The following is a 13,871-nucleotide window of genomic DNA, read 5'->3' on the forward strand; positions in this document are numbered from 1 at the left end:
CCGACAAAGATTTTGCGTAAATTGAATATTTACGACCGAAAAGTTTTCATTGATATTGTATTGGTGAGTGCCCACACAAACTTTTATAATTATCAGCAGCGTAATTTTAATATTACAATTTAAAAATTGCGATTATTTGACACTTTTTTCGATCGCGCGCAAATATGACGGCTGTACATGACAGCAGTCGCCATCCGAACTTCATGCACGCCACGAATGAAATCTGCGACAGTATGGGCTCTTGCTCGAAGTCGTAGATCTCGGCCGATTTCAATTGTAGAGTGTAGTGGAAGCACGACACTTGATACATTTTTTGATATGGCAACACTTAAAATGACAGCTGCCGAGGTTTGTTTAGCTGCTGTCAATAACTCTTGTAGTTGTTGTTTATCTTCAAATAACTTGAAGCAAATGATGCTCGGTGTTTATACAGATGGAAAGTTGGAAACGTACGCACAAATGTTTACCTATTGCTTCAAAATAGAAGTAAGTAAAAGTTAAAAACATGTTATTGTCACACAGTATGCTTTGAGTAGATAGTTTGCCATTATTTTTAATCAGATTATGATAATTGAAAACAATAATTTATTATTTTTTTAGGATTCATTAAGTTAATCTATTTTATATTATACTTTGATGCTTATAAACTCCTGTGTTATAAATAACGTTAATTCAATTTTTTTTTTTAAAAAACTTAATATATTAGAAGAAATCTTTATGACTTGTCGCTAATGTGTTGTTTGTTGCAGTTTATGACAGACATCAGCACAGAATATGATTATTTAATTTGCCAGAAGTGTATCGATCTCTTGCGACTATCGTACACTTTTATAAATCAAGTTGTAAAAGCTCAAGCTTCTCTTCAAAATCGAATCGGTAATAATTTCATATATAATGTTGTCATTTTCTAATCTTTAAGATTCTATGATAATGATTTTGTTTTCAGTTCAAACTGGAGGTATTAAAATTGAACCAGACACTAAATTAGATGATATTGAGGTAAACACAAGTAAACCGATTATTGTAAATATTCCTTTAGATAACAGTTTGTCTATTAAAGAAGAGAAAAACATTATTTTTGACGACAAAAATACACAAAATTTATCCAGCAATGTTTTTAATGAATCTGATAATAAACCTGATATTCCAAAAATTAAATTGAAAGTGAAAAATGTTAAACCAAAGTTAGAATTTACTGATGATATTGAGTCGAATTTTGATTTAAATAAAGCAAATGAGAATAGATATGATTTGTTTGAATGTACCATGAATTATTCTGATACGAATGACGATAGCAAATCATCAAGTCAAGAATTAATCGACAACCTCATTTTAGATATTGATATAGAAGCAAAAAATATAAAACGCAAATTAAAAAAAAGGTATGTGAATAGAGACAAAGATAACAACAAAATTAAAAAGAAATACTGTCACCCCTGGAATAAGCTTCCTTATACATTGGAAAAGAGCGATCTAACATGCAAAATATGTAATGAAACTTTTATTTATCATACACTTCTAACCCGTCACATGTGTATTCATTTTCCCAATTACGTATGTGATGTTTGCGGCAAAGCATTTCCGACACGCGGACGCTTAAATAATCATCTCTATACGCACGATTCAACTGAACATAAATGTGATATATGTAAAAAAATATTTAAAGGCACACAGAATTTACAGACACACATAAGGCATGTACATAAAAATCCAATGGTCTACAAATGTCCGCATTGTCCGGAACGCTTCGATCACTTGTCGTTCAACAAAAGGCGTAAGCATCTAGTCGAGGTTCACAATGACGAACCGAAGAAGCATAAATGCCAACAGTGTCCACAACGGTTCTCTAGAGCAGGCGGACTCAATAGCCACATAAGAAATGTTCATCTAGTCGAGAGAAACCATTCTTGTTCCGAATGTACTTCCACTTTCTTTAGTAAATCAGATCTTGTAAAACACATGCTGAAACATACAGGAGACAAAAAATTTGAATGTGATGTATGCCACAAGTCTTATGGTAGAAAATTCACATTGAATGAACATATGAAGATACATAATAACATTAAAAAATTTGTATGCCAAATTTGTGATAAGGCGTTTACTCAAAAATGTTCCCTCAAAGGTCATATGAAGACTCATGCGAATGTCGAATCAAAAAGTGAATTAAAAGTTCTGTAAGATTTTTGTATTAAAAAATAAAATACTTGAAAAATTACATTTATTTTTATTCATTTAATGAGCATCATTATAACCTATTAATTACATATTAAAACCACAGTGTAATATCAAGTTGCAGGCAAACTATGAAGACATATTTGATGCGTTTCTTAATGAATGTTTAATTGGGTACTTACAAATATAAATTTTGTATCAGTATATGAAATTGTACGTTTTATTACAGATTTATAATATATTAAATTATTTCAATATTCAATTTACTTTAATGACAAATATATATATTGGCTGTAGTGATTTTCTTTATTTTCTATTAATATAAAAGTTCATCATCAATTTTAATTTTAGCTAATTTACCGATAACGAAAGCTTTTTTCCTTCTGTAATAAAACATTAATACTCTCAGTGGCTAATCATTTTAATTTGATTTACGGTTTAATAGGTATTCATATAAGAGCATAAAATTACTGTATCGTCAGCAAATAGAGTGGTGATATGATTTCTATTGATCGGTTCGGTGATTTTTCGGGATACGAATTTTGCAGACAATTTTTTTTATTATATTGTATTAAAAAAAATTGAAGGTAAACATTTGGATTGTTGAATTTTCAACTACTGAGTTCAATGTAGCAATTAACTTAAATTAAATTCAATGAATCTTTATTTTTACTTCATGAAAAAACTTTTTCCCTAATAATACAACAATTTTTCAAGCAATTGCTTTTAGAAATATTCTTTCAAATAAATATGTGAATACGTTCCTAATCGAATATCTATAATAAAATTGTTAAACTTATGACATTTAACTCAAAATAATAAATAAAAAAATCATTTTCAGAAAAATCCAAGCACCAGTTTCTTAGTCATCATTTGTGAATAGTGTAAATAATATAAATAGTAACAGGCCTAAAATTTAACCTTAAAGAATAACAACGGATAAGAACCTGGGATTTGTAGGATTCACTTAGGTTTTATTTTATAAATTCTCATTTTTGAAACTAAATTCTTAACCAAAATACTTCAAGAAATTATACAAAATATCATATAACAGAAACATATCAAATTAAAACTTAATTATTAATCAAATTTAAATGTAATGTGTATGTGTGTGTGTGTTTATTTATAAATAATATATGCGTGTGTAAAAAAATGTTAGGTCAAACTCGGCATGCTTCCGAAAAAAAAACATTATTTTTTTAGAATCAGTTCAATGTAACGTCTTAATACCATATCCCACGTGTGTTCGAAAAATCACGTCCACTAGATTAGGTAGATACTCAATATAATAAAAGAAACGTTGGAAAATTACTGAGTTTCGTCCATATCGTAAATCAAAGTTATTACTAAAACGTGCGAGTTAACTCGTCCATAGGGAAATTGGGTCATATATTTTTGGGGAGTATACTTGTTCATGGGGATTAATAAAACTTTTTAAAATATATTACCTAAACCTGTTAGCTAGCATGATTTGCAGGGACGTCACTTCAATTTTTTCTAGGAGGAGGGGGTGGAAAAGTTTTCCAGTCAGTTGCTGTTTTTTTAATATTTTCATTTCATTAAGAATTTCATTTCATTAAATGACATACATTTTTCTGGACAAATTCAAGGGGTCCCAGCTTAGAATCCAGGTCAAAAGCATTAAAATCGTGCCATCGCCGTCGTAGTTGAAACTCCTTAATACTTTTTATAACAATATTGTGCTTTACAATAAGTGAGAATCGAATGAAGCATATCTATACCTAATTTTAACCAATTGAAGAGTACGAAAAATAATTATCCCTTCTCAGAAGCCAAAAATCCATGTCAAAAGAAGTATAATCGTGCCGTCGCCGTCGCAGTGGGAACGTTCGTTACCGAGCGTTCCCACTACAACGAAAATGTATTCCGACAAGATTCTTATTTAATTAAGTAACATGCATTTTTATGGCCAAATTCAAGTGGGGATAAATGTCCCACCTGTCCGCCTCTGATGATCTGCCATCTTCTTTCAAAATGGCGACTACTAAAAAAGTAAGAAAACCATAATTTTATTATCCCGTTAAACGCCAGCCACTTTTTAGTGAGTCACCTGTTATCTCTCACTGGCTAGTATCACTTTCTAAAAATAAATATAAAATACTTGGCTTACTGATAAATGAAGTTAGTACAAAAATCTTTAATAATTAAAAAAAATGAACAACAAATGACTCACCGGTGAATCGCTAGCGTTTAAGTAGTAGAAGTTAAAAGCTTTTTTATTTTACATTTTTTTTATATATTTTTGTGATTTATATGAATTATAACTGTTTTTGAGAACAAAATAACTGCCCTAATCAGCTTGCCTTAAAACATTTTTAAAAAGTATACCCTATATACAAATATTTTTTTAATAATTAAAAAAACACAAATATACATATATGTGTATCTGTATATTTTTAATTTATTTAATATCAATTTTTAAGTATTGTAGTAGCTCTTAAAGAAAATCTAATGAATAAAACAAGATTAAATTTTTTTGTATGAAATTTATTTATCAATATGAAAAACCTTACATTTTCTTAAATTAATTAATAATAAAATAACAACTAATAACCTTTTGATTAGACATCCGCATGAGTCTTCATATGACCCTTAAGGGAACATTTCTGAGTAAACGCCTTATTGCAAATTTGGCATATAAATTTTTTAATGTTATTATGTATCTTCATATGTTCATTCAATGTACTTCTTCTACCGTAAGATTTGTGACATACGTCACATTCAAATGTCTTGTGTCCGGTGTGTGTCAGCATGTGGTTTCTCAACCCTGACTTACAAAAAAAGGTGGAAGAACATTCAGAACATGTATAGTTTCTCTCTGATAAGTGAACAATTCTGATATGTCTCCTAAGTCCGCCTGTTTCAGAGAACCGTTGCGGACACAGTTCGCATTTATGCTTCTTTGGTTCATCGTTGTGAACTTCGACCAGATGTTTGAGCCTTTTATGATATGACATATGATTAAAGCGTTCCGGACAATGCGGACATTTGTAGACTAGTGGAGTCTTATGATATTGCCTTATATGCACCCTTAGATTCTGTGCACCTCTAATTTTTCGGTTGCATGTATTACATTTATGTTCGCTTAAGTCATGCGAGTGGAGATGACTCCTTAATTGACTACGTGTTGAAAAAACTTTACCGCAAGTATCACATACGTAATTAGGAAAATGTACACACATGTGACGGGCTAGAAGAGTATGATATGTAAAGGTTTCGTTGCATATTTTGCATGTTAGATCGCCTTTTTCCAATTTATACGGAAGCTTTTTACCTTTTTCACTTTTAAGATTAACGTGACTTTTTATAAATTCTGATTTCTCGGTTACTTTTGATTCTTTACCAATATTTAAAAAAATATTATTGACTAATTTTAGACTATCAATTTTATATGTATCTGTATTATTTATCGTACATTTAAACAAATCATTTCCATTACAGTTCTCATTATTTAATTCTGAATCTGTTTCATCATTTTTTATTTTTGATTTGGTTTTTGGAACATCAGGTTCATCGTCGAGCTCTTCAGAGTCATTAAAATCATAATCCGATAAGTCTTCTGCCTTTTCTTCTTTAATAGACAAATTGTTATCTAACGGAACGTTTAAAGTAATTGGTTTACTTTTATTCGCCTCAGTATCATCTAATGTAATGTGAGGTTCAATTTTAATACTTCCAGTCTGAACTGAAAACAAAATCATTATCGTAGATTCTCAAAGATTAGAAGATGACTTATTATTGTGTGAAATAATTACCGATTCGATTTTGAAGAGAAGCTTGCGCTTTTACCACTTGATTTATGAAAGTATACGATTGTTGCAAGAGATCGATACACTTCTGACAAATTAGATAATCATATTCTGTGCTGTCTGTCATAAACTGCAATAAACAACGCAATAAGTCATACAGATTTTTTCTAAAATGTAATAAAAAATATTATAAAAACATTGAATTAATACTATGTATTTATAACACATTTAGGAACACAGAAGTTGATTATAAGCATCGAAGGATATTATAAAATAAATTGATAGAATAAATATACAAAATAATAAGATATGTATTTTTAAATATACATAAATAAATAATAACATGTAACATGTTTTCAACTTTACTTACTTCTATTTTGAAGCAAGAAGTGAACATTTGAGCATATGTTTCTAACTTTCCATCTGTGTAAGAATAATCACCGAGCATCATTTGCTTCAAGCTATTTGTAGAAAAACAACAACAACAAGAGTTGTTGACAGCAGCTAACCGAATTCCAGCAGTTGTCATTTTAAGTGCTGCCTTAAATGTCACAAATTTCGTGATTGGCCTTAACAAACACAGTGCCAGCCATGAACCGTATTAAGATAAGTCTTAATACGGTTCATTTTTTTTAATTAAAATCTTATTCTTTTACTAAATATAAATATAAAATATTCGGTTAATCATAAATATTTAAAATTCCTTTCTCACAGTGCTGACATTCAGCTGTTTCTTCTTTGCTTATTCTATGAAGATAGCTTTTGAAACCTGATAACCTGATAAACCGTGCGATAACCTGAGGCGACCCTCAGTGCGCTCTTTCTATGTACTCGTGTCAGCTTCAACCTCGTCCTTTCCACCCTCGTGGATTCTACCCAAACGGGGGTTGCTGTTACCAAGACGGACACCTAGGCCTTTTCATTTGGAAATCACTATCCAGCCCTCACATTTTTTTCTTCTAATTGTTTTTAATACGATTTAATATTTTTTCATTTCGTCCAAACACTCGTTTTTGTATTTAAACTCATGTTATTTATGTAAAGTAAATCTTATATCCAAAGTAGATTCGTTGTAGAGTTATTCGTGGGGTGTTCACTGGTATGACTAACGCTTGTTCGTTCACTCGTACATAACCTACCTATTTTATTATATATTGGCTCTACATTTAGTCGCTCGCGATTAGGTTAGTTGTCAAATCTTGTTCGTTGACGATGTAACTAGCTCACGTCGGAGAATACACACACTCGCTAGTTAAAGCATACATTGTATAGTAAAAGTATACACGAAATGAAACATTGTAAGTTGTAAGCCTTAACTAAACTTCATAGTTGGTGCATACTTTGCCTAGTCATTGTATACTTTATCAGTTAAACTGTAATATACATAAATTTGTGTAAAAATCTTTTTATCTCTTTACTTTTTCCCTATGATTTTTTAACGAAGCTTAGAATTTTTATTTTTTTATTGGTTGCCATTTTGAAACAATATGCCGGATCAGGCCGACTAACAAACTCAGTCGAGATATTTTTAGAATATGGCACATATTTATGAGGTCTATTTTTAAGAAAAAGTTTCATTTCAATAAGATTAAAACTATCGTGTCCTCAATTTTTTTCCATATTTATTAAGATAACATTTTAACTGAGGGTGGTTGGGGCGTCTACTGCACTGAAATATCAAGTCGCTTCAGGAGTCTCTCTTCAATAAATACATTTCTTAAGAAATGTTTCTAAAAAACATTTTGTATCTGTATTCAAGATTTTCAAACCAATCCGTTACATTACAATTGCTATTATATCTTTTAATATATCAAGTGAAACTATTTAATAAAGGTTACAGAAAAAATTAAAGCAGTCATTTAATGTTGATATAATTTTATTTTTATTAAAATAAAAACAATGGCGATTTAAGTAACTTATATTTATTAAAAATGAGACCATAAAAGCTTAAAATTATACTAATCAATCTTTGGTTCAACCTTAGCATGAGTCTTCATATGGCCCTTTAGAGTACACTTTTGAGTGAACGACTTATTGCAAACAGAACACACAAACTTTCTGATGTTATTATGTATCTTCATATGTTCATTCAAAGTGTATCTTCTACCATAAGATTTATGGCAAACTTGGCATTGGTAATTCTTGATTCCAGTGTGTTTCAGCATATGTCCGACCAGACCTTTCTTGTCATAGAAACCGTAACCGCACTCGGCGCAGGTATAATTCCTCTCTTGCAGATGTACACTTTTGACGTGTCTGGTGAGCGAGCAAGCTTGAAAGTACCGTTTCGGACACTGCTTGCATTTATATTTCTTCGGTTCGTCGTTGTGAACGTCGATCAGATGCTTGACTCGTTTGTAATATATAGAAAAGCGTGCGGGACAATGCGGACATTTGTAAATCGAATCCGGATTCTGATGCTGCCTCATGTGCGTATGTAAGTTCTGAGTGCCTTTGAATTTTTTATCGCATAGTTTGCACGTCTTCGACGTTGGCGAATGTCTCGAAACGTGACCCATTAATTTCCTATGCGTCGTGAATGTTCTAGCGCAAATGTGACATATGTGATTAGGAAAATGGATAGACATATGGCGAACCAAGTGCGAGTGTAAAGGGAAGGATTCGTTGCACACATTGCACATTAGATCGTTTTTGTTAAGCTTAAACGGCTCTTTTTCACCTTTGTATGCATTAGAGCTAAGTCGATTTTTTAACGCTTTATTTTTATTACTATTTGAAATTATGTTGGTGATTAATTCTCGATTCGACGATTTGAAATCATCGTCACTCATATCTGAATAATTTATTGTTCTGTCCAAGTAATCATCTTCATTATTTGAATCCAACTCCGATACTATATCTTTATCATTTTTGGGATTTTTCAATTTTGCTTTTGATTTGACTTGAAGCTTTTTAGTAATTCTTGATTCATAATCAGAGCTTTCTTTATTTATTTGGTCAAACTGAAAAATGTTACTTTTATCTTCTTCGAATAAATCATTATCTGATTGATCTTCTAAAAAAAATGTATTATTCTCGTTTGATTTTATTTCCTCTAATTTAATACCAGGTTCTGTTTTAACTGAAAGCAAAATTAACATCTTCAACTGTGCTACTGATATAATTTTATTTTATAACATATCATATAATTACCGATTTCTTTTTGAATGGAGGCTTGCGCTTTTACAACTTGAGTTATGAACTTGTATGATAATTGCAAGTGATTTATACAATCCTGACATATTAGATAATTATATTCCGCGTCACCGTCTGGGGTAGAAAACTGCAAAATAAAAATAAAACTCACATTTAGAATAACTATATAAGATAAAATAATATAAATAAAAATATTATTTTGTATTTACTTACTTCCATCTTGAAACATAAGGTAAACATTTGAGAGTATGATTCTAGTTTTCCATCTAAATAAATATCGTGCATCATTTGCTTCAAGTTATTTGAAGATAAACAACAACAACAAGAGCCGCTGACAGCGACCAACCGAACACCCAAGGCCGTCATTGCACTATGTTGCCATACTAAATAAATATCAAAGTGTATTATAAAAAACCTTTTTCGAAAAATAGCTTACTTTTTAGAAATTTGTATAAAATATGTATGTTCATGCTGCGGCACAACAACCAATGATTTTAAATTCGCGATTTACTTTAAAATAATAAAAAAATATATACTACTTAAATATTAAATAATTTTAAATAATGAAATGTAGTTTCAAGTTTAACAAAACCATTATTTACTTGCTAGCAGTTTCAGAATAAGCCTTTCTAAGCTCAAAGCATAATTGTGTTTGTATGAGGACAACTCTCGGGAGGAAATAAGCGGATCACATCTCGCATATTGCTCCTTAGTTTGTCTACACTTCGATATTAAATTATTTTTTAAAAATATTATAGCTATCCTTATAAAAATTACTTCTGATATGAGAGTATTGGTAGAAGTTTATTCAAACCAATTTTTAATCAATAGGAGGGCGCAAAAACAATTATCACTTATCAAAAGTTAAAAATCGAATGTAACGACGGTAACGGCGACGGCGCCGACACGGTTTTATTGCTTTTGACGTGGATTTTTCACTTCTGAGAAGTGATAATTGTTTTTGCGCCCTCCTATTGATCAAAATTCGGTTTGAATATACTTCGACCAACGGTGTATATAAATCAATGGTGCATAAAAATAAAAATAAATTAAAATATATTACTGAAATTATTCACGAAGAATATAATGGAGAATTTTTAGTTTTAGTTGACATTGTTGAATACTTACCTGATTTAAAAATAAAATTACAAGACGAAAATATGCTAGTTAAGAGTTGATTTACCAATAATATAAAATCAGTGTAATCAAAAAGGAACTGCATGCACTAGCACTAATATTTTTCTAATAGCTCTCAAGCTAAATTGTTTAGGTACGAAAAATAAAATATCCCAAACACGTGTTTTTATTTATTATTAGTTTATTTTTGCTAGATTTTGATATTTTATATAATACAACATACTACGTTTACAAAAGCAATGATGTATTATAGTTTAGTTGAAAGCACTTTGATTTTTTTATGAAATTGATTTATGTATAGTGCCTAGAATCTAGATCTACTACTATAATATAATTAGCGTTAACCCAATGAATAACAGAGGTGAAAGAATACTTATAATTGTAATATATGCATAATCTAGTTTCAATTAACAACTTGAAAGTTCAGAATAGTATTTGATTAATAGGAATATTTTCATGTAAATTTCGATTCTGCTATTGGTAATCGTACCTAATATGCCATGGATTATTATTCCGGACACAATAGTAAATATTTTGTATTTTAATACGAATTTTCTGACAACCTTATTGTTTCCATTGCCTTTGCATGGATTTTCATGTGCTCCCTAAGTGAACATCTTCTTACGTAATATTTCGAACAAATTTCACAATGAAACTTTTTTTCGCCCGAATGTTTCAACATATGTTCGCCGAGAGATTTCTTATCGAAAAATCCCTTTCCGCATTCTTCGCAAGTCGCATTCAGCTCTTGAAAATGACATCGCCTCACATGCTTCGAAAGACAACTGGCCATGTGAAACTTTTTAGAGCAAATCTTGCAAGGATATTTATAAACATCCACATTATGCTTCTGTGCCATATGATTAATTCGCAAACTGAAACTTTTGAATCTCTCGTCACAATGCGGACAAGCATAAACCAATATATTGCCATTGTGCATCCGCATGTGCCTGGTCAAACTGGCTTTCTTCAAAAGCTTATTACAAACAGAACAAGAAATTCTGTCTAAGCTGTGCCTCTTTATATGTCCGATCAGATGATTCCTCAGTACGAATGATTTACCGCACAAATCACATATAAAATTGGCATAATGTACAGCCATGTGAGACACCAATAGTTTGTGCGTCGAAAATGACTCATTGCAAATTTGGCACTCGATGGCCGACTCGTCTAATTTAAAAGGTATCGCCTTTGCATATCTAAATCTATCATATAAACGTCTATAGTTAAGCAAATATTCTTTAGAAACTTGATCGATGTTAATCTTTATTTTTCTTTGTTTATTGTCATAATTTTCACTCGAATTTAACAAATTCTTATTCTTCTCATATGCATCTTTGGAAAATACATCATAATGCGTATTCAGATCATTCGGCTGCTTCGTAATTGTTTTATTTTTCTTCTCTACGGAAACCAAATTAAAACTGAAATTGTTTTGTGGCGATTGAAATTCCAAATCATCAGCATTCGAATGAACATAATCTTCGTCTTTTAAATATTCTACATTTGTGATTTCATCATTTTCTTCTATATAATCTAAAATTATTATATTACATTACATAAATTTAAATTTTATACTAAAAAATTAAAATTTTAAATAAAGTTTAATAAATTACCAGGGAATTGAAAAGAAATGTTGCTGTTATCTTCAAGATCTTCTTCTAAATATTCTGTTTTAAATAAACTATCATTTGAATCAAAGTAATCCTCTAAAACATAAATATATATAACTATTGATCATATATTAATTACAAAAATGAATTTATAAACGCGTACCTGGTAACGGAGATATATCCAATAGCTCTTTCTCTTTAAAATAATTCTTAATTTTCTTTTGAGATTCTTCAACTTGACACTTAAATAAATAGTTATCTTTTAATCTTGGTCTGCAAACATTACAAATAAAATATTGACCATTCAATAAATCACTTTCTAGAACCTAAAATTATAATAACACTATAATATCATTACATCGAACCGATAAAAGTACAATTAAATAATACCTGCATTGAAAAATACATCGACAACATATTGCAATATGGCTCTATTAGGTCTTTTTGAGAGTAAATTGGCATAAGGTTCTCTCCAGAAACACAACATTGACAAAATTTTGTTAATATATTTAGATTCATCTTTTATTAAATGTCACATCTGTCAAAATTGGATAAACGACTGACCGACGCGTTCAGTGTTGCCGCTATCAATATTTACAATGCATATCTATTCCACTTTCAGTATTTTATTGTCGTTCTCAGTCGGTATAAGAATTCGATTCTGAATATTCGATAGATTCTTTCACCTCTGTGACTCATTAGGTTAACGCTAATTATATTATATTAGTCGATCTAGATTTTAGGTACTACACATAAATCAATTTCAACAAAAAATGAAATACTTCCAATTAAAATACATCATTGCTTTTGTAAACGTAGTATGTTGCATGGGGGCTGATTTAGATTGGCTATGGCCAAAACTGGTCGGCACTTGAGTAGCACTGGCGTGACAAATATCTCTTTACACGGGCAATCTTCCGGGCGTTCGGACGCATCGTCTCGCGTCCGCCCTTTTACAATATAAACAGCTCATATCTTCAATAAAAATACTACTGCAGCAGCTCAATCTGTGTATAATTGCTACCCGCCACCATCACCGTCCCTAAAGTTGTATTATATAAAATATGAAAATTTAGCAAAAACAAACTAATAATAAATAAAAACACGTGTTGAAGATATTTTATTTTGGTACTTTTAAAAAAATTAAATTGAGAGCTGTTGGTTAAATATTATAGTGCTTAGTGCTTACTGTTCTTTTTTATTTGACTGATTTATATAATTAGTAAACAACGCTTATTTCGTATATTTTTGCCTTGCAATTTTATTTTTAAATCAGCTAAGTAGGCAACGATAACAATTAAATCTTCAACGTCTCTATATACAAAAATATATTACTCAAAAATTTAATTTTATACAAATATTATATTCTTTATAAGCAGTATTAGCTTATTATTAGAATTTTATACCTAATATGTACAATCTAGTTATATTTAAATTAATCATCACAGTATTAATCCATGAGATTGTGAAAATGTAGGAAAACCAAATATGTGATTATCGTTCCGAATTATAATTATTACTAATTAGGCTAATTCCATAAATTATGTCACAGATTTTTTACTCCATGGATTGATTCTGTTTGATATTTAATATAAATAAATACCCAATATAAATAAAAATGGTTCTTGTTAAGAATGTCAGCGCCACGTTCAGAAACCAATGGTTATGAACTCTCTTCTGTGTTTGATAAAACGGCCGGTACGGGCTTCGCGCACTGTCCACACACACTCACTTGTATATTCATGTAACTTCTTTATCGCAATAAAAATACTACTGCAGCGGTTTAATCTGTGTCCAAATGCTATAGATATATAATAAATTATTTTCTAGTCTTTATTTTTCCATAAAATATTATAATGTTTAAATATTTCTAAAAAGTTAAATGGAGATTACTAAAGTATAATATTTTTTTTTGTTGTAGTTTAATATATATATATATATATATTTATTAGTATATTGTCGCAATATTTTAATAAACATAATTTTTTATGCTGGAAATGTGATGGTCGAAAGTTTTGTTGTT

General features: G+C 30.2%; 4 protein-coding genes across 6 annotated transcripts; 1 reads left to right on the plus strand and 3 right to left on the minus strand.

Moving 5' to 3' along the window:
• The first annotated feature begins 43 nt into the window (after positions 1 to 43).
• On the plus strand, positions 44 to 2,215 carry LOC148237410 (uncharacterized). Of its 3 annotated transcripts, XM_088204997.1 has the most exons (4): positions 44 to 486; positions 750 to 876; positions 947 to 999; positions 1,337 to 2,215. In XM_088204997.1, exons 1-4 carry the CDS (start codon positions 178 to 180, stop codon positions 1,346 to 1,348), a joined length of 501 nt encoding a protein of 166 aa, XP_088061123.1. In that variant the 5' UTR covers positions 44 to 177; the 3' UTR covers positions 1,349 to 2,215. The 3 variants fall into 3 exon arrangements, with proteins under 3 accessions (XP_088061123.1, XP_088061120.1, XP_088061122.1); XM_088204994.1 differs by having other exon boundaries at positions 947 to 2,215; XM_088204996.1 differs by lacking the exon at positions 44 to 486 and adding an exon at positions 552 to 666 and having other exon boundaries at positions 947 to 2,215.
• A 2,189-nt stretch (positions 2,216 to 4,404) lies between these two features.
• On the minus strand, positions 4,405 to 6,524 carry LOC148237411 (uncharacterized). The gene is made up of 3 exons (XM_088205000.1): positions 6,313 to 6,524; positions 5,949 to 6,072; positions 4,405 to 5,878 (listed from the first exon to the last, which is right to left on the minus strand). The coding sequence occupies exons 1-3, from the start codon at positions 6,469 to 6,471 to the stop codon at positions 4,755 to 4,757; spliced, it is 1,407 nt and encodes a 468-aa protein (XP_088061126.1). The 5' UTR covers positions 6,472 to 6,524; the 3' UTR covers positions 4,405 to 4,754.
• A 1,276-nt stretch (positions 6,525 to 7,800) lies between these two features.
• On the minus strand, positions 7,801 to 9,587 carry LOC148237412 (uncharacterized). Its single transcript, XM_088205001.1, has 3 exons — positions 9,312 to 9,587; positions 9,096 to 9,225; positions 7,801 to 9,024 (listed from the first exon to the last, which is right to left on the minus strand). Exons 1-3 carry the CDS (start codon positions 9,462 to 9,464, stop codon positions 7,901 to 7,903), a joined length of 1,407 nt encoding a protein of 468 aa, XP_088061127.1. The 5' UTR covers positions 9,465 to 9,587; the 3' UTR covers positions 7,801 to 7,900.
• An 811-nt stretch (positions 9,588 to 10,398) lies between these two features.
• On the minus strand, positions 10,399 to 13,592 carry LOC148237413 (uncharacterized). Its single transcript, XM_088181324.1, has 5 exons — positions 13,581 to 13,592; positions 12,239 to 12,279; positions 12,012 to 12,121; positions 11,852 to 11,944; positions 10,399 to 11,771 (listed from the first exon to the last, which is right to left on the minus strand). The coding sequence occupies exons 1-5, from the start codon at positions 13,590 to 13,592 to the stop codon at positions 10,777 to 10,779; spliced, it is 1,251 nt and encodes a 416-aa protein (XP_088037450.1). The 3' UTR covers positions 10,399 to 10,776.
• Positions 13,593 to 13,871: the final 279 nt, after the last annotated feature.

This window comes from Plectrocnemia conspersa, unplaced genomic scaffold (assembly GCF_051122295.1).
Source record: "Plectrocnemia conspersa isolate PC_06_02 unplaced genomic scaffold, ASM5112229v1 ptg000002l, whole genome shotgun sequence".
NCBI lineage: Eukaryota > Metazoa > Arthropoda > Insecta > Trichoptera > Polycentropodidae > Plectrocnemia > Plectrocnemia conspersa.